At 42.8% G+C, this 25730-nt stretch overlaps 1 protein-coding gene across 1 annotated transcript in view; it reads left to right on the top strand.

Annotated features, from left to right (window-relative positions):
* Positions 1-206: 206 nt before the first annotated feature.
* Positions 207-25730, top strand: part of LOC106584438 (protein unc-13 homolog A) — a 74689-nt gene continuing 49165 nt past the window's right edge. The window contains exons 1-10 of the mRNA XM_045706184.1: positions 207-506; positions 11627-11656; positions 11757-11856; positions 17620-17737; positions 19138-19261; positions 19582-19652; positions 19806-19857; positions 22165-22194; positions 22381-22588; positions 23937-24034. Coding sequence (XP_045562140.1) covers positions 485-506; positions 11627-11656; positions 11757-11856; positions 17620-17737; positions 19138-19261; positions 19582-19652; positions 19806-19857; positions 22165-22194; positions 22381-22588; positions 23937-24034 — 853 coding nt within the window. The 5' untranslated portion in view covers positions 207-484. The remainder of the gene's footprint in view (positions 507-11626; positions 11657-11756; positions 11857-17619; positions 17738-19137; positions 19262-19581; positions 19653-19805; positions 19858-22164; positions 22195-22380; positions 22589-23936; positions 24035-25730) is intronic.

The following is a 25730-nucleotide window of genomic DNA, read 5'->3' as shown; positions in this document are numbered from 1 at the left end:
ATGTAGGCTATGTTTTACAGCACTACTTTTGGTGTCCCCCTCAGGAATTGCTCTTGAGAAAATGTAATGTAATTGTCCCCTTCAAAGTTGATATCAGATTTTCGCCAATGGTGCCATGTAACGTTGACGTAGAGTGTTCCGACAGCCGAGAAGCATTGGTCCATCCCGTCCTCACTACCGTGACGTCACTCTTGGGAACTGTCCTTACAGTGGTGGTGCTGAACAAGATGGCTGTGAGTCGGGGAGCTGAGGAGGAGGAAATATACCCCCCCTCCCTCCCCCCAAATTGATCCAGACTCAGTGGGTGAGAGGGAAAGGTCAGATTTTTTAAATTTTTTTGTTGTCACATAGCAGTGACACGCAATAGCTGAGGTGTGAAGCGGAGCTGATTACATCCACGTATTTATACAGGCTATAGAGACAGATATCTACTCCGGATTGAAGCCGGTGGACATCTGGGAGCGATCATAGCCAGAGCTAAGAGATGTCATTGCTGTGTGTTGGAGGTAAGCGATAAAAACAAACATATTTCAAGCTTGCGGTAGCCTACTGGCTGTCGAGAGAAATGATCTTGTTTAGTCGGGTACCAGCTGCTTCGCGGGCTGTTTTCTTCAATGAATCTCATTGCAGCTGATTCTGCTATAAAATGTATCAATTGTGGTTTTATAAATTAAGCGCTTAATACTAAATGTGATTTAAGTTGGCTGTTGTCAAATTCCGTGGGGGAGAATAAACTGACAGTAGGTTTGTATTTTGTGGCCAACATTTTATGGTTGTTTAATTGGTCTAATTGTCCTTTTAATTATATGAGTGTCTTCTAGTGATAAAGAAGCGTAATAGGCTAATAAACACTTTGATTGTCATAAGCCTATTCACAGCACCAAATTATGGTTTGAACAGATTTCGAAAACCTCATATTAGGCCTGTGGTATCAAAATGTCTGATTTATAGTAGATAGTCCTATTTACCATATCCCCTCACTAGACGTTTAATTAAGGTTAATTGTCTTAGTAGTACAGTAACATTAAAACGAGTGCTTCCCGCTGTGCAGTTTTTGCATGCTATCTTGAACATGCATGCTTTCTATGATTACATAATAAAACTTTTATAGTTACAGTAACCTCAATGTGGCCATGGATGAGTTACTCATTTTAATGTTTAATAAAAACTCTTACATTAGTTTGTAAGATGGCCTAAAGGTAAGGCTATTTACTGTATTACAAAAGTAATATCGAACTTAGGTTGACAACGCAACCAAATATCAGCATTTAAATGAGATGTATCTAATGTTTGGGTAGTTTCATCTGAACCACTGGCTTAATAATATTCTTTAACTTTAACTTTTGGTTTAGTTGGAGACGTAAATCCAACATAGAATTTGTTAACTTGTCGACAAGTTAATACACTATTTACTGTATTGCAAAAGGGATGTTGAAGTGTGTTTGGTTGTTAACACAACCAAATATCAACATTGGAAGGAGATGTATATTTTGTACCACTGACTTAGTCTGACATTAATTCCAGTTTTTCTACAAATTAATAATTTATATGTTGGATTCACGTTTCCATCCCAACCAAACATATCTAATTTAAAGAATAGGACTAAATCCTATCAAATAAAACTTTAAATGCACTTTAATAAAGTTTGATTTGATTTAGTCCTATTCTTTAACTTTGGTTGATTTTTGGTTGAAATAGAGATGTGAATCCAATATATTCATCATTAACTTGAAGATTACATTTGACATCAACAAAAGCTTGAGACCCTAGGCCTATATATATATTGTCTATTTTTTGTTGAACCCTGGGTTGAATTGAAATAGTAGCTGTTGATGACTTCGCAAATGCTATAATATTATAGGCCTAAATAGTATCATTGATTATATATGACTTAGAGAGAGTATGGTTACATTTCATTTGCTCTGCTAAACCTACCCATTTTTTGTTGTTGTTGACTTTGATAGCAACAGTGAATCTATATTTAGTAATGAGATCTCTCAATAATAATTCTCACGATAGCTCATTGGCAGTAGTCAGTGACAAATATCAAAGCTAAATATGGCTGGGCTTGGTTAAAACCCTGGATGGGCAGCCTGGTCTCATAGACTAGACGTAACATAGTAAATGTAATCTGGGACACTAAAATTAGCATGATAAGTTCTGTTTGATATGGTTACATAAGACAGAAGGTTACTTAAGGCAATAACGAAAGGAGGGTGGTTGGTCGGGGTGGCTGGGTAGGCGAATCTCATCATCAGCATTTCAGCTAATTAGCTACTTTGCAACTACTTAGTATGTTAGCTAACCATTCCCCTAACCCTTACCTTAACCATTTTAGCTAACCCTAAACCTAAACCTAACCTAACCTAACCTTAACCCTTTAACCTAACTCCTAACCCTAACAAGGGTTGTCTATGTTGAAAATTGCTTACCATGATGACATAACTCTGTTGTTGAATTTCGCCCTCAAAACAACAGTTGATGACTTTTTGCAAATCCAATGTATTTTCCACAGATTCCACATCACAATACGTTGACAAATTACATTGAAATCATGCCGATTCAACCAGTTTGTGCCCAGTGGACTGTGTCACTTTTGGTCATCTAATGATGATTGCATTCCTTATGACAGCCTTCCACTTGAGAAATCATGAGTTTCCAAGGAAATCTGCTGAATGCAGCCTTTCAGTGCCGTGACCACAGTAGATTGCATCTAGCACTAGCCTACTATGTTGAATCAGTGTTGTTGACCATATACCCCTTCTAGAATGATTTGATTGTTTGTGTGAAATACATTTCTCAGAGGATGATAAAAGTGGGTCCAAGAGATTTTACCCTGGGCCATGGGGTATTGGCATGAATCCCTAAGCAATTTACTCTCCCAGTTACTCTCCAAACAAAACACCCAAAAGCAAATGTTTTGTAAGTTTAAAACAGCAAAACCAACTGGGGAAAAAACTGGTTGAATCAACGTTGTTTCCACCTAATTTCAACAAAACCATTCAGAGTGCTGATGTTGAATCAACGTGGAAAACTGATTGGATTTGCAAATAGTGATCAAGGTAAGGGAATTTAGCCTCTTTTTTCACCCAACTTTTAACGTAAATTCAACGTCATGTCTGAAATATTTTGTTGCTTTCACATTGAATTCATGTTAGTTGACAACTCAACCAAATTTTAATCAAAACTAGATGTTTAACTGACGTCAGAGCACATTTGGAATAGTCTTGTAACGCTGAGAGTCTGGAAGCAAGTTCAGGGAGTGAGTGTTTTATTAAAATAAACAGAACATAATACAGAACATAATACAAAACAAGACACACTAACAGCACACAGACATGAAACAATGACACCTGGGGAAGGAACCAAAGGGAGTGACATATATAGAGCAGGTAATCAAGGAGGTGATGGAGTCCAGGTGAGTGTCATTATGCGCTGATGCGTGAAACGATGGCGACAGGTGTGCGCCATAAGGAGCAGTCTGGTGAGAAGTCTGTTTTTGGGTCAGATTGTTTGAATATCAGCAGTTTTGTGAATCCTTTTGACCCATTTTTCTCCCTTTGTAACTTGTCTATTTTAATTTGTTAGTAGCCTTCCTGTTATAGATTAGGGCAGTTCTATGTTATTGTCACATATCGAGGTACTATATGTAGAGGTAGAGCGACATGCCACCTTCAGCAACCCAAACCGCCCACCCCAAAGTGTTTGTGACAGGATATGGTCTTGGCACCGTAGTTGTATAAACCAGCTGATTGCACAGATGTCAGGATTGAGACAGATCCCCAGATGTACCCTCAATATCCTCAAGCTTTGTTGGCATAGCAACCCTCTATTCCCTGGCATTTGGGTGCTTTCCATTAGTATTGAGAGTACAGCTATGTTAGTGGTTATTTTCCAGTTGCCACAGTGAGCTTGAGAGACTTCACAGGGACTTTTCTAGGTCTTTAACACATGTAGATATGGCCGCGACAACAACCCAGTGGAGAGGAAGCGTCCCCACTGTTACCATTTCTTGTAAATGCATGATTATAACTCGGCCTATACAGTGCTTTAAGAAAGTATTCACACCCCTTGATTTTTTCCAAATTTTGTTGTCTTACAGGCTGAATTTAAAATGGATTACACTCAGATTTTTTTTCTCACTGGCCTACACACAATACCCCATAATGTCAGTGGAATTATTATTATTTTATTTTTATGTTTTTTTACCAGCCTGACCACTCACAAAATCTCCTGCTGTTTTTCACCCAGAGACAGGAGAGACATCATTCCACTTTCTGGCGCCTTCTGAGAGCCAATGGAAGCCTTAGAAAATGTCACGTTACAGCAGAGCAGCAGTATTTTCGATAGAGATGCCACAGAAGGAGAACAAATTGTCAGACAGGGCACTTCCTGTATGGAATCTTCTCAGGTTTTGGCCTGCCATATGAGTTCTGTTATACTCACAGACACCATTCAAACAGTTTTAGAAACTTTAGAGTGTTTTCTATCCAAATCTACTAATTATATGCATATTCTCGTTTCTGGGCAAGAGTAGTAACCAGTTTAAATCGGGTACGTTTTTTATCCGGCCGTGCAAATACTGCCCCCTAGCCCCAACAGGTTAACACTTTTTTGGTTACTACATGATTCCATATGTGTTATTTCATAGTTTTGATGTCTTTACTATTATTCTACAATGTAGAAAATTGTAAAAATAAAGAAAAACCTTGGAATGATTAGGTGTGTCCAAACATTTGACTGGTACTGTACCCAGAAAGACTCACAGCTGTAATCACTGCCAAAGATGCTTCTCCAAAGTATTGACTCAGGGGTGTGAATACCTATGTAAATTAGATATTGCTGTAGTCCTATTTCATAAAAAAACATCTAAAAACATGTTTTTCGCTTTGTCATTATGGGGTATTGTGTGCGGATGGGTGAGAAAAAGGCATAATTCATTTTGAATTCAGGCTGTAACACATCAAAATGTGGAGTATGTCAAGGGGTATGAATACTTTCTGAAGGCTCTGTAGGTCTATTTGCATATCTTCAGATCATTAGTGATAACGAAGAGGCTTGCTCAGTGCTCTGGGAGAGAGCAGATTCCTAGCTTCATTGTGCCTAGAGTCACATTACCATGTCAAACAGTACACACACACACTTCCTTGCTGTAATGAATGGGCTTGTTTTTAGTTGAGAAACCCTGAGTCATTTCTTCTTCCCACATGAACATCCACTGAAGCTCTCAGTGTATTCCCCAGCATTTAATGTGTTCAGTGGCACAGCTAGCTAGCATGAATAATGCTGTAATCCAATGCAAGGATAATTATCTTGCGCCAGCCGAGGCCTGTTCAGTTCCATATAATCAGACACGATATTACATTATCTCATGCTCTGTTTATGTTCTGAATACATGATGCCTGTATCTTGATTCGGAGAAGGCAAGAACCAGGCTTCTCTTTGAAAGAGAGCAAGCCCTTGGCTTTAATTTCATTTTTCCATTTCTGTGGATTCAATGTAAAAAATTTTTTTATGTGCCCTTATTCTTCATAAGGGCACTTTTAATTGGATCCTGTTAAATTATACAGCCTTGACCTTTGATTATGTTTACTATTATCACATTATAATCAAGATTAATTTCACTATACTCCCCTGAGCATGGGGTGAGTGGGTGACTTAATTTCCCCTTCAATTAGATAGAATAAGATGATATGGTGGGATTAATAAATGATGTTGTCTCATTCCTGCCTTTCAGATCATTTTTATTAACTAGCTCCTTCTTCTGTTTCTTCAAAACTGAGAATTCCTCCGACATTATAGAATTCCTGCAGGTTACAGGTTTGAATGATATTGCTGTTGCTTGCTCTTGGTACAAATACAACTGCTCTGAAGTATGAGGTGCTTGTAAGCTTTTGATTGGAAAATCTCAGGCAATAAAACCTTGGCGCTCCTCTGTAGGCCGAGAGTGGCATTATTTGCTGCAAAGAGCGAAGAGAATCTGTAATTGCTGTTGTAAGGAAGAGGACACATTCCTGAGGGTTTGCACAAAATGTTGGCTTAGTTTTTCTGTAAAGCCTCCTGCCATCACAGCCTAGATGCTTTAGCACTGTGCCTGTGAGCTGTGTGAGTACCCCTCTCCTACCCCTCTCCCCTCCCCCTCCCCACCACCACCCCCCAAACTCCAATCCGCTACAATTATTTTTAGTGGTGGAGGTGCAGCGTGGCTCTGCTCTGCTTCTCCCTCGCTTGGCTGCACAGAGAGATTAATGGAGGACAAGAAAAAGAGATGGTATACACACACCACATGGCAGGAGGAGAGCGTGGGAGTGAGAGAGATAGAGGGAGAGAGAAAGGGGAAATCCAGGCCCTGAATCAAGGCTAACGATGGGGAGGGCACTGCGTTGGGGGGAGGGTGGGACATGGTTGGCTGAGGCGGAGGTGTTGAGGAATAGACAGCTGAACAGGCTGGCAGAATGACTGAGTAGAATCCTGGGGGGGGGATAATGGAGCTCAACGTGTCTTTTGTTGTTTGTATTTTGCAGTGTTCCGTGGAATCACACCAAAGGGGATAAAGTAGGCTGTTAGATTGGGTAATGATATCATGAAAGACATAACTCTGAAGTTGGTTAAGTGCATTCTCTAACTCAGGCAACTAACTCAGAGCGAATGGTCTGCGGTCTGCAACATAATTGTAATTTGTACACTGCAAATTGTCCACAACTAAGCCTAAAAAGAGATTGTATTTGAAAATAACACTAATTTCATACCTTGATTACATTGACACACAATCACATCTTTTTTTGTGTGGGGGGTATACAGATGCCCTAAAAACTTAGTAAAACAGCACCGCCTGTTAAAGACCCCTGGTCTAACTCCTCCTCCTCCCCTGCAGACTAGCAGGATTAGATTGATATTCAGATAAAACAAACATCATCCTCAAGGTCTGTTGGGATGAGCTATTTTAAGTACATCCACTATTGTCATGATGCTTTTTTTAAACCTTTATTTAACTAGGCAAGTCAGTTAAGAACAAATTCTTATTTTCAATGACGGCCTAGGAACAGAGGGTTAACTGCCTTGTTCAGGGGCAGAACGACAGAGTTTTACTTTGTCAGCTCGGGGATTCGATCTTGCAACCTTTCGGTTACTATTAAAATCTTAATTGGCTTCATAAAAAAGGCATTCTTGTGATAATTGTTATGATATGGATTATTCATACAGGTGAGAGAGCTCCAGCTGAACCCATAATTCTAGATAAGGGGTTAGTAGATATTTACCACTCTCCATGCCTGCGCTGCTTGCGGGCATCTGGGTGACAGCCCAGTGTCACATTCCACTGTGCCCTCAGAGAAAATTCTTTGAGGTTCATTTAGCCAACTCTGGGATTCCAAATGGACCACTTTCCTTCTTTTCCTTTTCTTAACTGCAGCTTTCGGAGATGAAGTGAAAGGAGGCGTTCAGTGGGGATTAGATGGAACCTTTGAATATTAATGCCCTGAACATGGGGGTGCTTGGCATAGGCAGGGCAGGCGGGTGGGCGCGGGATTAATTAATAATGAATGGGCCAGTTGACGTCAGAGTGCGTGATAAAAAGTCCTGGTTGCCTAAAGTGAGCCCATAAGAGATGATACCTTAACACAGGGTTTCCCCCTCAGTTGGTTATTTGAATCAGCTGTGTAGCTCCAGGGTCAAAAAATAAAACGTTTACCAGGGGGGGCTCCAGAACCGAGTTTGGGAAACCCTGCCTTAACAGACCTGCTTCCATTGTGTCATACAGCCTCACTGTCGGCCTCACTGCCCCCCTTTCATCCTGCCTGTGACTACCTGTGCGTGCACACTAGGGGTGTAGTGCTGCCGGAGCACAGAGGAGCGGCGCTCCCTCACTTCTTTCAATTTGAGAATTCACGGATCTGGTAAAACTATTTCTGGAATATTCATTCTGAGGAAGTTTTAATAAATTATATTTAATTACCACTAAAATTCCATGAAAAACGATAGAATGACAAACCAAATAAATATGTATAGCAGCCTAGAGGTAGGTAAATGATGGTTTCTTCTGTCTTCTGTCTGGCAGTGGCGAGAATTATGAAGAACTCCAGGCTGTGTGTGCACTGCGGAGACCCGTCGGAGGCTTGATCACTTTGGCCAATCAGAATGTTGAAAAAAAAATATTATTCTCTGTTCGTCTGCGTTGATGTTCATAAAACTCCCCGAAGCCCCTCTTGCAAAGTGGAACCCAGAACGATATTTGACCACTTGGTTACGGTGACACTGTTCTGCCGAGGACAGCCAAACTAGAGTGTCCACTTAAAAGCCCAAGGAGCCTGACCCTCTCTGGAAGTTGCTGTAGCCCTGCTTGGGATATTTAGCCTACATTGGCTATTGGTTGAGACGCAGGGCCTGTTCTAGCTTGGTACGTCAGGGTGGGAAATTGGAAATGTGAATTGGGCCAAGTTGGAGGTAATAATGCATTTAGGTTATAGTTTATGGAGATGCACGAATACACCACACCAAAGCTTGATATTATGGCTGTTTTAATACTTCCTTCAATTCTTCGTAGTAATGATTTAGGTTCACTACTTGGTCAGTTGATTTGGTAGCATATTTAAGCTACGCTAATAAATGATATAAATTAATAGTTCACCTCTCTGTTTTCTTTTATTCTGTAATGGGGTAAATTGTAGCCATGTGTTCAAGCTAATCAAATAAAAGTTTATTTACGATATAGAGTGTAAGCTACAGCAATAAATCTGTCCTCACAAACAGTGCAATGATACTAAGATATACAGTGGGGAGAACAAGTATTTGATACACTGCCGATTTTGCAGGTTTTCCTACTTACAAAGCATGTAGAGGTCTGTCATTTTTATCATAGGTACACTTCAACTGTGAGAGACGGAATCTAAAACAAAAATCCAGAAAATCACATTGTATTATTTTTAAGTAATTAATTTGCATTTTATTGCATGACATAAGTATTTGATCACCTACCAACCAGTAAGAATTCCGTCTCTCACAGACCTGTTAGTTTTTCTTTAAGAAGCCCTCCTGTTCTCCACTCATTACCTGTATTAACTGCACCTGTTTGAACTCGTTATCTGTATAAAAGACACCTGTCCACAGACTCCAACCTCTCCACAATAGCCAAGACCAGAGCACTGTGTAAGGACATCAGGGATAAAATTGTAGACCTGCACAAGGCTGGGATGGGCTACAGGACAATAGGCAAGCAGCTTGGTGAGAAGGCAACAACTGTTGGCGCAATTAGAAGTTCAAGATGACGGTCAATCACCCTCGGTCTGGGGCTCCATGCAAGATCTCACCTCGTGGGGCATCAATGATCATGAGGAAGGTGAGGGATCAGCCCAGAACTACACGGCAGGACCTGGTCAATGACCTGAAGAGAGCTGGGACCACAGTCTCAAAGAAAACCATTAGTAACACACTACGCCGTCATGGATTAAAATCCTGCAGCGCACGCAAGGTCCCCTGCTCAAGCCAGCGCATGTCCAGGCTCGTCTGAAGTTTGCCAATGACCATCTGGATGATCCAGAGGAGGAATGGGAGAAGGTCATGTGGTCTGATGAGACAAAAATAGTTTTTTTGGTCTAAACTCCACTTGCTGTGTTTGGAGGAAGAAGGATGAGTACAACCCCAAGAACACCATCCCAACCGTGAAGCATGGAGGTGGAAACATCATTCTTTGGGGATGCTTTTCTGCAAAGGGGACAGGACAACTGCACCGTATTGAGGGGAGGATGGATGGGGCCATGTTGGCCAACAACCTCCATCCCTCAGTAAGATCATTGAAGATGGGTCGTGGCTGGGTCTTCCAGCATGACAACGACCCGAAACACACAGCCAGGGCAACTAAGGAGTGGCTCCATAAGAAGCATCTCAAGGTCCTGGAGTGGCCTAGCCAGTCTCCAGACCTGAACCCAATAGAAAATCTTTGGAGGGAGCTGAAAGTCCGTATTGCCCAGCGACAGCCCCGAAACCTGAAGGATCTGGAGAAGGTCTGTATGGAGGAGTGGGCCAAAATCCCTGCTGCAGTGTGTGCAAACCTGGTCAAGAACTACAGGAAACGTATGATCTCTGTAATTGCAAACAAAGGTTTCTGTACCAAATTAAGTTCTGCTTTTCTGATGTATCAAATACTTATGTCATGCAATAAAATGCAAATTAATTACTTAAATCATACAATGTGATTTTCTGGATTTGTTTTAGATTCCGTCTCTCACAGTTGAAGTGTACCTATTATAAAAATGACAGACCTCTACATGCTTTGTAAGTAGGAAACACTGCCGATTTTGCAGGTTATCAAATACTTGTTCTCCCCACTGTATGTATTTGTATTTACATTAGGCTTTAACCTACAAATAGCTGTACCACATAGTCGTATGTCTATTAGGCTTTGGGCCTACTTTAAATTATTGTTTGTTCCTGAACTGGCCGAACGGCAGAGCTATCCTTTAGCTGTCCTTCAGCACCATACATTTGTTTAACATCATTGCATGATCCTGGCGCTGTCCTTTCAGCACCCCGAATGATGCTCCAATCGCTTAAAATGACATCTCATCAAGATCTGTTTCCTACGCCTAATAGTCCAACTCATCACTTATTACAAATAGAAGATTATCACTTCTCACAATGGTGCTAGTTTAGTAAAGTTAGATCAAAGGTGAATCAATGTGTCACAAGATCACATAAAGATGAATTAGTATTTTAAATAGCAGAACCGAATACAATAGCATAGTAGGCCTATAACGTTACTGTTACACCAAAAACACCTAATTTCTAACAAGATTTTAGGATGGTTAGCTAAAGCATAGTCAATGTCTGGGCAAAGGCAGATGTTGCAATTGGAGGATGCATTTTATGTATATTCTATAATGATAGGCTATTCTCTAGGCTACATCTGTGGGTACAAACTTTGACGTAATTTAAAACACAGTTTTGCCTCCCTCACCTAAAAAAAATAGAACGCTACCCCACTAGTGCACGCACGCGCCTCTCTGAACCACTCTCGCCGGAGCATAATGCTGAGAGCCTTCCACATCTGACTAATGCAGGCTTTGATATTGAGATTCAGGCATTCTGCCATCAGAGGGAGTGCATTCTACTTCTCCTATGAAATGCCAGGGTCTTGTCAGTCACTCACAAACCCCACATGTGCTGATTTGCATGTGCTGATTTGCATATTGGGCTCCAGAGTGGCACAGCGGTCTAAGGCACTACATCTCAGTGCTAGAGGCATCACTACAGACCCTCGTTCGATTCCAGGCTGTATTACAACCGGCTGTGATTGGGAGTCCCATAGGGCGGCGCACAATTGGCCCAGCGTCATCCGGATTAGGGTTTGGCCAGGCTAGGCCGTCATTGTAAATAAGAATTTGTTCTTAACTGACTTGCCTAGTTAAATTAAAAATACATAAAAAATAATAAATACAAATCTAAATCACAAAGTGAACAAATGTTTTGATGCTGTCTTATGCAGAAAACCTTTTCAGTCCAGAGAGGTGTGGGTTATTAATAGGTTTGTTTTTATAAACCTGAATTTCTAGATTGATTGACCCATTGACCCCATTTTGTTTAACCCATTACAGTATGGCTCATGCTTTGTTTCTCTCTGTCTGTTTTGCAGTGAAGAAAGCCAAACTCGATGGAGCCCAAGGTGAGTCAAGACATGTTTGACCATGTTTGACTTAGTATTAAAAGTCTTAGTAACACTGGTTTGTTTTACAATAAGACTGATATTCCTTGATGTTCCACAGAGAAATTTAACACCTACGTGACGCTGAAAGTGCAGAACGTCAAGAGCACCACCATCGCTGTACGTGGTGCCCAGCCATGCTGGGAGCAGGACTTCATGTTGTGAGTCTTCTTCCTTTTCTCCTTCTTTCTTCTCATTTTCCTCCTCATCTTCCCAATCTTCTTCTCGGCTCTCCCCCTCTTTGTCCTAAGTCCTCATCTTACTCCTTCTCTTCCCCCACTCCTCTTTATCTTTTCTCCTCTTCCTTCTTTTTCCTCCTCTTCCACTTTTCTCCTCCTCTCTCTTCCTCTTCTCTCTTCATTTTCTCTCTCTCCCCCCATAGGAAAGACTTACTAGTTTGCACGTTGAGCTGCCCTGGGTCCTCAGTGCTCTCTCAGCAATGAGACTAGAAGGTTCTGGAGGCCTGATCTCAGATGCAAGATATGCTACTGTTGAGCTTCCCAAGGCTGCCCTGGCCAGCCATTCAGTCAGTCAGTCAGGCAGGCAGGCAGGCAGGCAGTTACACTAATGTGTTAACACCAGAGAGCACACATGTTGTGTAACACGGACCGCAGGGACTCCTGAATAAAAGTTTTAAGTAGTGACGTCTAAGGTGCCCAACAGAGCCACTCTCACTGGTTGTGCAGCAGTCAAGGGAAATGATTAAGTCCAAGTTATTTTTCGGAAGTATTTCTTAACTGATAATAGGAGCAGGATGTTGCCCTGAAACAGCAGAAGAGTGAATAATAGATGATAATCACTATCTCTCTCTTGCATTTCTTAGATTCCTAAAGCTGCTAAATGTCAACACTCCTCCGTCCCCCCTCTCTCTCCCCTTTAAGTTATTTCTCTTTCTCGGAGTCCATAATGCAGTGCCAACGTCAGCTGTTTGTGAGATTACTTCCTGGGCTCTCAAGATAAATATCTGTTTTCATATTAAAGCAGGTGTTTAGGATTAAGATTTGGTTCACTTGAGAGGTTGACTTGCTGCTGAGCGTAGAGTGAAAGTGCATCCTAAATGGCACCCTATCCCTATATAGTGCACTGCTTTTGACCAGGGCCCATAGGGCTCTGGTAAAAAGTTGTGTGCTATGTAGGGAACAGCGTGCTGTTTGAGATGCATCCTGAATCTAGCTGTGTGGATACTGGAGATGCCCAGAGTGCATATATGTTATTGACCCAGTCAGTCCTGGCCAGTCGGTTCTATACGCTTCCTTCCTGCAAGAATTCACATATTTTGTCCTTGTATGAAATAATACTGCTCTCCTCCACTCTGTCTTATTGACCTCAACTTTTCCCATCAGACAGCTCTCTGTGGCTCAGTGACTCACATCCACCACAGGCTGAATCATATTGTCTCTCTGTTCTATTGGATTATAGCTGGTTTCTCTCATGACATATACAGTGCCTTCAGAAAGTATTCACACCCCTTGACTTACAAAGTGGGATTAAAATGGATTTAATTGTCATTGTCAACAAAATACTCTGTAATGTCAAGAAAAATTCTAACATTTGTAAAAAAATAAAAAAATAAACACTAATATATCTTGATTAGATAAGTATTCAACCCCTGAGTCAATACATGTTAAAATCCCCTTTGGCAGCGATTACAGATTTCTAGTCCAACTCAGGAGGTGGGCTCACCATCCATCGCTTCAGAGTATATTACTCACTTATGTTCACTCTCTGGACAATAAAGCAGATGAGCTCAGGGCGAGGATCTCCTTCCAGAGAGCCATCAGGGACTGTAACATACTCTTTTTCACAGAATCATGGCTCTCTCCGGATGTACTGTCGACGTCCATACAGCCAGCTGGGTTCTCAGTACATTGCGCAGACAGGAATAAAGAACTCTCCGGGAAGAAGAAGAGCGGTAGTGTATGCTTCATGATTAACAACTCATGGTGTGATTGTGATAACATACAGTAATTCAAGTCATTTTGTTCACCGACCTAGAATACCTCACAATCAAATGCCGACCGTATTACCTCCCAAGAGAATTATCTTCGGTTATAGTCACAGCCGTGTATATTCCCCCTCAAGCCGATACCACAACGGCTCTCAAGGAACTACTCTGGACTTTATGCAAACTGGAAACCACATATCCTGAGGCCGCATTTATTGTAGCTGGGGATTTTAACAAAGCAAATTTTAGGAAAACGTTCCCGAAGTTCTACCAACACATTGACTGTAGTACTCGGGAAAACAATCGACCACTGCTATTATTTCTTCCAGGATGTCTACAAGGCCCTCCCCCGCCCTCCCTTCGGTAAATCAGATCATGACTCTATTTTGCTCCTCCCTTCCTATAGGCAGAAACTCAAACAGGAAGTACCCATGCTAAGGTCTTTGCCCGCTTTGAGGATAACACAGTGACATCAATGCGACCCGCTCCAAAGGACTGTGGACTCTCCTTCTCCGTGGCTGACAGGAGTAAGAAATGTAAGCGTGTTAACCCATGCAAGGCTGCCGGCCCAGACGTCATCCCTAGCCGCGTCTTCGGAACATGCACAGACCAGCTGGCTAGAGTGTTTACGGACATATTCAATCTCTCCCTATCTCAGTCTGCTGTCCCCACTTGCTTCAAGATGTCCACCATTGTTCCTGTACCCAAGAAAGCAAAGGTAACTGAACTAAATGACTATCGCCCCGTAGCACTCACTTCTGTCACCATGAAGTGCTTTGAGATGCTAGTTAAGGATCATATCAGCTCTACCTTACCTGACACCCTTGACCCACTTCAATTCAACACCTATGTGAGAATGCTGTTCATTGAATACAGCTCAGCGTTCAACACCATAGTTTCCACGAAGCTCATCATTAAGCTAAGGACCCTGGGACTTAACACCTCCCTCTGCAACAACACGTCTGCCACACTGATCCTCAACACTGGGGCCCCTCAGGGGTGTGTACTCCTGTACCCCCTGTTCAGCCACAACTGCGTGGCCAAACACAACTCCAACACCATCATTAAGTTTGCTGACGACACAACAGTGGTAGGCCTGATCAGCGACAACGATGAGACAGCCTATAGGGAGGAAGTCAGAGACCTGGCAGTGTGGTGCCAGGACAACAACCTCTCCCTCAATGTGAGCAAGTCAAGGAAGCTGATCATGAACTACAGGAAAAGGTGGGCTGAAGAGGCCACCATTAATATTGACGGGGCTGTAGTGGAGCGGGTTGAGAGTTTCAAGTTCCTTGGTGTCCACATCACCAATGAACTATCATGGTCCAAACACACCAAGACAGTCGCGAAAAGGGCACGACAACACCTTTCCCGCTCAGGAGATGGAAAAGATTTGGCATGGATCCTCAGATCCTCAAAAAGTTCTATAGCTGCACCATCGAGAGCATCTTGACCGGTTGCTTCACCGCCTGGTATGGCAATTGCTCAGCATCTGACCATAAAGCGCTACTGGGGGTAGTGCGTATGGACCAGTACATCACTGGGGCCAAGCTTCCTGCCATCCAGGAAGAGGAAAGCCCAAAAAATTGTCAGAGACTCCAGTCACCCAAGTCATAGACAGTTTTCTCTGCTACCACACGGCAAGTGGTACCGTAGCGCCAAGTCTAGGACGAAAAGGCTCCTTAACAACTTCTATCCCCATGCCATAAGACTACAGAAGAATAAATCAAATGGCCACCCTTTCTTTTTACACTGCTACTACTTACTGTTTATTATCTCTACACAGTCACCCCTACCTACATGTACAAATTACCTTTACTAACCTGTACACCCCCCCCCCCCCCACATTGACTCTGTACCGGTACCCCCTATATATAGCCTTGTTATTGTATTGTGTTACTTTAAATTATTTTTTACTTTAGTTTTTTTGGTAAATATTTTCTTAACTCTTCCTGAACTGCACTGTTGGTTAAGGGCTTGTAAGTAAGCATTTCACGGTAAGGTCTACACTTGTTGTATTCGGCGCATGTGACAAATACAGTTTCATTTGATTTGACTAGTCTCCCAGTCCCTGCTGCTGAAAAACATCCCCACAGCATGATGCTGCTACCACCATGCTTCACCGTAGGGGTAGTGCCAGGTTTCCTCCAGAAGTGACGCTTGACATTCAGGCCAAAGAATTCAACCTTGGGTTCACAGACCAGAGAATCTTGTTTCTCATGGTCTAAGAGTCTTTAGGGACCTTTTGGCAAACTCAAAGCGGGCTGTGATGTGCCTTTTACTGAGGTGTGGTTTCCATCTGGCCACTCTACCATAAAGGCCTGATTGGTGGAGTGCTGCAGAGATGGTTGTCCTTCTGGAAGGTATTCCCATCTTCACAGAGGATCTCCAGAGCTCTTCCAGAGTTACCATCGGGTTCTTGGTCACCTCCCTGACCAAGGCCCTTCTCCCCCAATTGCTCAGTTTGGCCGGGCTGCCAGCTCTAGGAAGAGTCTTGGTGGTTCCAAACTTCTTCCATTTAAGAATGATGGAGGCCACTGTGTTCTTGGGGACCTTCAATGCTGCAGAAATGTTTTAAGTACCCTTCCCCAGATCTGTGCCTCGACACAATCGTGTCTCGGAGCTCTACGGACAATTCCTTTGACTTCATGGCTTGGTTTTTGCTCTGACATCTAGACAGGTGTGTGCCTTTCCAAATCATGTCCAATCAATTGAGTTTACCACCGGTGGACTCCATTGAAGTTGAAGAAACATCTCAATGATGATCAGTGGAAACAGTATGCACCTGAGCTCAATTTCTTGTCTCATAGTCTGAATACTTATGTAAATAAGGTATTTCTCTAATTTTTGGGGGGGAGGGAGAAATAAAAATTAAAAAACTGTTTTCACATTGTCATTATGGGGTATTGGGTGTAGATTGCTGAGGATTTTTTTTTGTTAATCCATTTTAGAATAAGGCTGTAACGTAACAAAATATGGAAAAAGTCAAGGGGTTTGAATACTTTCCGAAGGCACAGTATGTATGTATGTGTATATGCATGTATGTGTATATATATGTGTATTTTTTACTGCTCTATGGATAAAATTATTGATTTTTATGGGGTTTTTTTTTCATTTTTAATGCGATGCACACTGGCGATTTGACACAAAAATTAAATGTAATTCATTCATATATTCATTTAATTTAATTAATTAATTCATTCATTATTTCATTAATGTAGTGACTGGGTATATTGATACACCATCCAAAGTGTAATTAATAACTTCACCATGCACAAAGGCATATTCAATGTCTGCTTTTTTTCCTCCCATCTATCAATAGGCGCCCTTCTTTGCGAAGCGTTGGAAAACCTCCCTGGTCTTTGTGGTTGAATCTGTGTTTGAAATTCACTGCTCGACTGAGGAAATTCACTGCCTTACAGATAGTTTGATGTGTGGTAAAGAGATAAGAAAGTCATTCAAAAATAATTTTAAACACTGTTATTGCACACAGAGTGAGTCTATGGAAGTTATAATGTGACTTGTTAAGCACATTTTTACTCCTGAACTTATTTAGGCTTGACATAACAAAGGGGTTGAATACTTATTGACTCAAGACATTTCAGCTTTTCATTTTTAATACATTTCTAAACATTTCTAAAAACGTAATTCCACTTTTACATTATGGGGTATTGTGTGTAGGCTCGTGACACAAAATCTCAATTTAATCAATTTTAAGTTCAGGCTGTAACACCACAAAATATGGAAAATGTCAAGGGGTGTGAATACTTTCTGAAGGCGCTGTAAAATTCATTTCTTTTTGAGATGGGTTATAATGGTTCATTTCCTCATCTCATCACATCTCTTGTTCTCTCTTGTACTCTTTCTCTCGCTCTCTCTCTGCCCCGCCATCCTCTCTCATACCTCCTTTCCCTCTCTCAATCCCTCTGTTATTCTTCCTCTTATCTCTCTCGCTCTCGCTCTCTCTCTCTCTGTGCAGTGAGATCAACAGGCTGGATCTGGGGCTGACAGTGGAGGTGTGGAACAAAGGGTTAATCTGGGACACCATGGTGGGCACCTTGTGGATCCCCTTGGAAGACATCCGCCAGTCTGATGAGGTACGGTATACCCACCATGCGCCCCCCTCTCCTCCCCCACCTCACCTCACCCTCCTGGGTGTACAAGGTGTTTTACCAGCAGCACATCTGAGGCTCAGACACAAGTACATCACAACACTAGACTGATACTGTTTGTTGTCACGGCATTTCAAAGTGTTTAAGGTGGAACACAATTCATATCAGGGATGAAAGGAGTTTAAGGCAGGGCTCCAGACTGCGACCATTTATTCACATTTTGCGACCTTATAACTAGTTTTTTTTCCTCATCAATCTACACACAATACCCCATACTGCCAAAGCAAAAACAGGTTTATTTCAATTTGAGCAAATGTATAAAAATTTAAAATGGAAATATTACATTTGCGTAAGTATTCAGACCCTTCACTCAAATCCAAATCAAATTGTATTGGTCACATGGTTAGCAGATACTAGTGATCCATTTGTTAGAGTGGACAATGATTTCAAGTCTGTATGTTGGCAGCAGCCTCTCTGTGTTAGTGATGGCTGTTTAACAGTCTGATGGCCTTGAGATGGAAGCACATTTTCAGTCCCAGCTTTGATGCACCTGTACTGACATCGCCTTCTGGATGGTAGCGGGGTGAGCAGGCAGTGGCTCGGGTGGTTGTTGTCCTTGATGATCTTTTTGGCCTTCCTGTGACATCAGGTGCTGTAGCTGTCCTGGAGGGCAGGTAATTTGCCCCCGGTGATGTATTGTGCAGACCACACCACTCTCCCGGAGAGCCCTGCGGTTGCGGGTAGTGCAGTTGCCGTATCAGGCGGTGATACAGCCCGACAGGATGCTCTCAATTGTGCATCTGTAAAAGTTTGTGAGGGTTTAAGAGCAGTAAAAATAATTGTTTTGTCATACCTGTGGTATACAGCCTGATATACCATGGCTGTCAGCCATGCACGTAAAGGTGAAGGCAAATTCATCCCTATTGAACAAAAAATACGAAAATTATGGCAACCTATTATGACAGTAAATTAAAAGCCTAATTGTCAACCCAGAATTCATGGCAACCACTGGATTAGGTTGTAATTCAAAATAGTTTGAATCTATCATTCCTGCCTATACATGTTAGATTTAACAACTTATTTATTGAATATCATCTCAGTGGTCTATTACACTTCTTAATAAAGCCTTGTGAATGAATTTATAATTACTTTATAAGATGATGATTCAAGTGTATTCTATTGTGTGACGCTGCGGGATGCCACCAAATCATGGGCTGGTGCCACCAACTGAAAAAGTTGGTGGCACCAGTGACACCAGGGGGAAATGTTGTAACAGGATGTATCTCCTCGCCTCCAAAAGACTTTAGCATTGTATTTTTAGCATTTTCCTAGCCCTGTACAGTAACAGTGCGTGTGTGTGTGTGTGTGTGTGTGTGTGTGTGTAGGAGGGGCCGGGGCAGTGGCTGACCCTAGACTCCCAGGTCATCATGGCTGAGAATGAGATCACAGGCACCAAAGACCCCACCTTCCACCGCATGCTGCTGGACAGCCGATTTGAACTGCCATTAGGTCAGATGACACTCTCACTTATGTCAAATGTGCTCTCTAATGTGCCTTGAAAGTGAACTATAACCCTATCTCCTTATTATTACCTACAGTATATCTACATCATTATATCTGAATATACTCACGGACAATGGAAGCCTATGACTGTCAAAGTATATTGCAATCATTTGGAACCATTAGAGCATTGTGTGTGCATCTGTGCGTGTGTGTGTGCGTGCATGTGTGTGTGTGTGCATGTGCGTGCCCACGTATGCCTGTGCATATACGATTGTCTGTGTGTGTGTCCTAAGTGACTGATCAGCAAATGGGTCTTTCTGCTTCAGACATTCCAGAGGATGAGGCTCAATACTGGGCCAAGAAACTGGAGCAGCTCAACTCCATGAGGGACCAGGGCGTAAGGCATTTCTTCCTCCTCCTCTCCTCTCTTTGTGCTTACATCTTACCCGCCACAAGGCAGGGCTATCAGTAATTGCAAAAGTCATAACTTACTCGATGCATTAAATATGATTTGTGTGTGGGTGTGTGTGTGTGTGTGTGTGTGTTACAGTACACATACCAGGAAGAGGAGAGACCACTTCAAGCACCATCAACACAATGCTGTGAGTAGTAGACACTTGATACTGCCTGTATCCTCTTCAATCTCCTTCTCCCCTCTTTAATACAGTATCCTCCTCCCTTTCATCCTCCTTTCATCTTTTTACTTTCTTCATGGCCCTCTTCTTCCTCCTTCTCACTCTCCTCCGTCTCTTCCTCCTCCTCTTCACTCTTCCTCTTTGCTATCCTCCCCTTCATCCTCCTTCTTCTCATATTCACTTTATTCCTCCCCTTCTTCCTTTTTCTCTTCCCCTTCCGCTTCTTCCTCATCCTCCTCTTCCTCGTCCACTTCCTCCTCCACTTCACTTCACTTTATTCCTCCCTCTCACCCTCTTCGTCACTCTCCACCTCCTGATTTGAGGGTAAGCAGTGAATCAAATCAAAAATCTAATCATATTTTATTGGTCACATACACATATTTAGCAGATGTTATTGCGGGTGTAGCGAAATGCTTGTGTTCCTAGCTCCCATGTAGTAGTATCAACAATTCACAACAATACACACAAGTCTAAAAGTAAAAGAATAGAATTAAGAAATGTATAAATATTAAATCGAGCAATGTCGGAGTGGCATTTACTAAAATACAGTAGAATAGAATACAGTATATACATATGAGATGAGTAAAGCAGTATGTAAACATTATTAAAGTGACTAGTGTTCCATTATTAAAGTGGCCAGTGATTCCAAGTCTATCTATATAGGGCAGCAACCTCTACGGTGCAGGGTTGCATAAACGGGTGAAACCCTGCTAGTGATGGCTAGTTAACAGTCTAATGGCCTTGAGATAGAAGCTGTTTTTCAGTCTCTTGATGCAGCTGCACTGACCTCGCCTTCTGGATGGTAGCGGGGTGAACAGACAGTGGCTCGGATGGTTGATGTCCGTGATGATCTTTTTGGCCTTCCTGTGACATTGGGGGCTGTAGGTGTCCTGGAGAGCAGGTAGTTTGCCCCCGGTGATGTGTTGGACAGACCGCACCACCCTCTGGAGAGCCTTGCGATTGCGGATGGTGCAGTTGCCGTACCAGGCGGTGATACAGCCCGACAGGATGCTCTCAATTGTGCATCTGTAAAAGTTTGTGAGGGTTTTAAGGCCCAAGCCAAAATTCTTCAGCTTCCTGAGGTTGAAGAGGCGCTATTGCGCCTTCACCACACTGTCTGTGTGGGTGGACCATTTCAGATCGTCAGTGATGTGTACGCCGAAAAGTGATGTGTACGCTGAGGGCGGTAAGCAAATTGAAGTGCGTCTCAGGTGTCAGGTAAGGTAGAGGTGATATGATCCTTAACTAGCCTCTCAAAGAACTTCATGATGACAGAAGTGAGTTCTACGGGGCGATAGTCATTTAGTTCAGTTACCTTTGCTTTCTTGGGTACAGGAACAATTGTGGGCATCTTGAAGCAAGTGGAGACAGCAGACTGGGATAGGGAGAGATTGAATATGTCCGTAAACACGCCAGCCAGCTGGTCTGCGCATGCTCTGAGGTAGGGATGCCGTCTGGGCCGGCAGCCATGCGAGGGTTCAACGCGCTTAAATGTCTTACTCACGTCGGCCACAGAGAAGAAAAGCCCACAGTCCTTGGTAGCGGGCCGTGTTGGTGGCACTGTATTATCCTCAAAGCGGGTGAAGAAGGTGTTTAGCTTGTCCGCAGGCAGGCAGAAAGGCATATGGAGGGAGGGATGGATGGAGAAAAGCTGACATGATGAATCAAGCCAGCAGGCCTGCCTCATAGTCAACTCCACACACAGTGATTTATGGATGCTAGCTGTGTGATGGATATGTGCTGGCATACTAACACTGCCCTGTCAGACACAGCCCTGTCTGTCTGATGATGACAGCCCAGGTGAATGACTGCGTGCATGGGTGAGAGACGGTTTGTGAGCAACCAGCCATGAAGGTTGGTCAGTGTACGTGTGAGTGCTTGTGCGTGTGCATGCATGTGTGTCTACGTGCTGTGTTTCAGTGAGTGTGTATTGATGGCGGCTGCTTATGGGCTGTGAGTCATGGGGCACTGGGTTGGCAGCTCTGCTGGTGAGAGTTATGGCTGACTCCCTACTGCGCTCTGCTAATTACCACACCCTGAACCCTCCTTGGCCCTCCATCCGTCACAAGGTCAGCCATCTTGCCTGCCCTGGCCTGCTCCGTCTCCAACTCCACTCTGGGATTTACCCCCCAATCAGATTGGTTCCCGGGGGTTCAGTACCCTCACCTTGACTAGTTTATTTCCTGGTCATACGGTTGTACATTCTTTAACCTGAAGTTCATGGCTCAGGCCCAAATCAACATTGTGATAACTTCTTACTCCCTGTCCCTGTAGGTAACTGGAGTCTGTGGGGAAACCAGCAAAGTGAGTTTTTATAGTTTTTCACACAGTTTAGCACTATAAATGTGATGTATCTGCTTTTGGCCTTGGTACTGTAGGCCTGTATTGGCAGGTTTTTAGAACTAGTCACCAAGCACTCACTAGCATCCTGGGTAATGAATCTAGCCCCTATAATAATCATAATATTTCAACCATTTCCTGTGTGTGTAGATGAGGACCCAGACAGTGCGATGGACGACAGAGACAGTGACTACCGCAGTGAGACCAGTAACAGCATCCCCCCTCCCTTCTACACCATGTCTCAGCCCAACACCTCCATGCACCAGTACCCCATCCTGAGAGACCAGCTCTACTCCTCGCACATCTCCTACAACGGCTCCATTCAAGAGCTGGACTATGACAACCATAGAGCCATCAGGTAACCTAACCTAACCTCTCTGCTGTCCTGTCCTCCTTATCTGGTTCATTATCTGGTTTACTCAGTCCTCAGGGTCTCAATAAGGGGTTCGTCCCAATAAGCCCAAGTGCCTTCTTTTCCTTGTTTCCTTCATTGTATAATTACATTTGAGTAATTTCTTTACAAGCTGCTATCCTACAGTTGTACTAATCAAAAAACATGCAGGGTAGGTGAAATGTAGAAGTTGTACATTTCCCCTGTCCAGCTCTTTGAGATCTGTGTGGGTGAAGGAAAGAAGGCGAGGAAAGGAAACAACACTGGACTAATGAGACACACACACACAGCATGGATCTCACCTCCTCTTCTTAGTCAAGGGATCCATACTGACTTTGTCTCGTCTGGAGATCAACAGTCTATTCTCACAGAGTAAAGCAGACTGATACAGAACAGAATAGATATGCCCCTGTGGACTTGTTTGGTTTCACATTCACACTGATGTTTTATGGTAACCTGTTGTCCCATTGTGACTTCACTGTCTCTGGCCTCACTATATAAGCCTGAAGGAGCAGCCCATTGCATACAGGCCGTGTGTCAAGATCCTCACTGGCACCCTGTCACAATGATCATCGTGTGTGTGTGCATGTGTGCATGTGTGCGTGTGCATGTGTGTGTGTGGCTGAAATACAGTCCCCTGTGATCACAAATCGAAACAAGTGTGTTTTTTTGTCTGTTCATCTGTTGTCCAAAAGCGCAAGTTCACTCAAACTCATGCATTGTTAGGTGCAGCCACATTATTGCATAAAGGCTTCTATCAGCAGTGATTCTGTTTTTAGCCATATGAACCTGCAAGGTCCACTATGGCTAAAAAACAATCTCTCTCTATCTATCTATCTATCTATCTATCTATCTATCTATTTCTCTCACTTTCTTTTATCTATTATCTCTCTTCATCTATCTATCTATCTATCTATCTATCTATCTATCTATCTATCTATCTATCTATCTATCTATCTATCTATCTATCTATCTATCTATCTATCTATCTATCTATCTATCTATCTATCTATCTATCTATCTATCTATCTATCTATCTATCTATCTATCTATCTATCTATCTATCTATCTATCTATCTATCTATCTATCTATCTATCTATCTATCTATCTATCTATCTATCTATCTATCTATCTATCTATCTATCTATCTATCTATCTATCTATCTATCTATCGTGCCAGTGATCTTTATGCAGTAGGTGTGCTGGGCAGTGTGTGGTTCAGTTTGGTGTGTGTACGTTGCTGTGTCTTTGAAAAGCCTCAGGCTGGGCTGTACTGATGCTTCTCCTCTCCTGCGTCTCCCCCCAACCTGCCAGATGCTATGATACTTTAGACTCAGCCACCAACGGGCACAGCGATCTCGATTCAGCTTCAGGTTCGAGCCGGCACACCAGCCGCCAGTACTCTCTAGACAGTAGGCACTCGCTCTCCGATAGGTGGGTCTCTGCACCTCCTCTCCTCTCCATCTTCCTCTTCCTCCTCCTCCTCTTCCTCCTGCTCAAGCCTGTGAGTCCGTCCGTGGTCTCGCTGTGATGTCTGTGCTGGACTTGTCCTGTCCTCCTTGCTCGCTGTGATTGCATGCGTGCGCTGTTCGACCCCGCTCTCGCTACCATATATATATACACACGTTTGGATTCTGTCTCTACCTAATAATAACTACTGTATACACAGCGGTATCACACACACATGATCTCCCCTCTCTCTGTAGTACATCTGTTGTGAAATGTGAATGAGTTCCTCTGTTGCGTATGTTGTTATCTAAGAACTTGGAAACATAAGGGAACAGTTGTGCCACATTGATGTGAGTTGCAGTGTTGAAGTGTTAGTGTGTTCTGTGTGGCTGTGGCTCCTCTGCTTCCTCTGTGTCTCAGTGGCAGCCTGTTATTACCTCCTCCTATGGTGTGCCACAGTGACAAGCAGTGTTGGGGGTAATGCGTTACAAAAATAACGTGTTACAAAAATAACGTGTTACGTAATCAGATAACTTTTATGAGTAACGGAGTTAAGTAACACGTTACTTTTTCAAATTAGTTAATATTGTTACAGTTACTTTGTGAAACACGTGCGTTACTTTCAGAATCATCTCTACCGGGTGCGTGTTTCCATGATCTGAGCTCAACTTGTTTCCTCATTTAGTTCTCGAGCGAGAGGAGAAAGGCTGTTTGGAGAAATGTCATGACAGCTGCTGTCCATAGAAATGTATAGAGGGCGCACCTCTGATCTTTGCCATTGATTGCTTCTGTGATAGCAAAGCCCATAGAGCCCCACAGTGGAGGTGTCAGAATACCCATAAAACCTAACGGTCAAACAGGGAAATGATTCCAGTCATTTTTCCACCATTCATTTTTCCCATAAGGGCTTATTTTAAGTGCTTCTAAAATCCCCTATGGGAAAAATGAATTGTGGAAAAACGATTGCAACTATTTTCTTGTTTGACCACTAGGTTTTATGGGTATTATGACTCATACTGTGGTACTCTATTGAGGGTTTTCCTGTCTAGTGGCAAGTGTGCCATCTATACATCTCTATGGGTCTATGTACGTGCGGTCTATAACCAGAACTGGTGACTCGAGAGAAAGATTTTGAATGAAAAGATAGGAAATCTGTACAGATGTTTGGCTTACAGTACATATTGTGAATTAAGCAGCCCAAATAGAGCAGCCATTGTGGACTAGCACAGGAAAGCAGCACCACAGATGGAAGGAGAAACTAGTGATCAAACCTGAGTTCGTAAGTAGCCTATCTTTGGTAGAGCGAGTGTTGCTCACCTTGCTCACCCCGACAGTCAAACAAACAGTGAGATTTTCATAAAAGTAACGCAAGGTACTTACTTTCCACACAAAGTAATATTGTAAAGTAACGTGTTACTATTGTTAAATGTAATATGTAATATAAAGTAACTAATCCCAACACTGGTGACAAGTCCTCTTTGTTATTTGGTCTCAGTTCAAATTGTTGGCCGAGGACCCCGGCTGTGGGGTGGCAGGAATCATGCCTGATCAAAATGTATTGTAGCTTATCAGAGAGGGGAAGACACATGTCCTCATGTATGTGCCACTGTGTTTCTGTCCTGCTGTTTGGTGTTTGATAAGGGAAATGCTGGTTTCTGT

This window comes from Salmo salar, chromosome ssa23 (genome assembly GCF_905237065.1).
Source record: "Salmo salar chromosome ssa23, Ssal_v3.1, whole genome shotgun sequence".
NCBI classification, from domain to species: domain Eukaryota; kingdom Metazoa; phylum Chordata; class Actinopteri; order Salmoniformes; family Salmonidae; genus Salmo; species Salmo salar.
The sequence above is the reverse complement of the archived record's forward strand: the minus strand, read 5'-3'. Positions and strand labels throughout refer to the sequence as shown.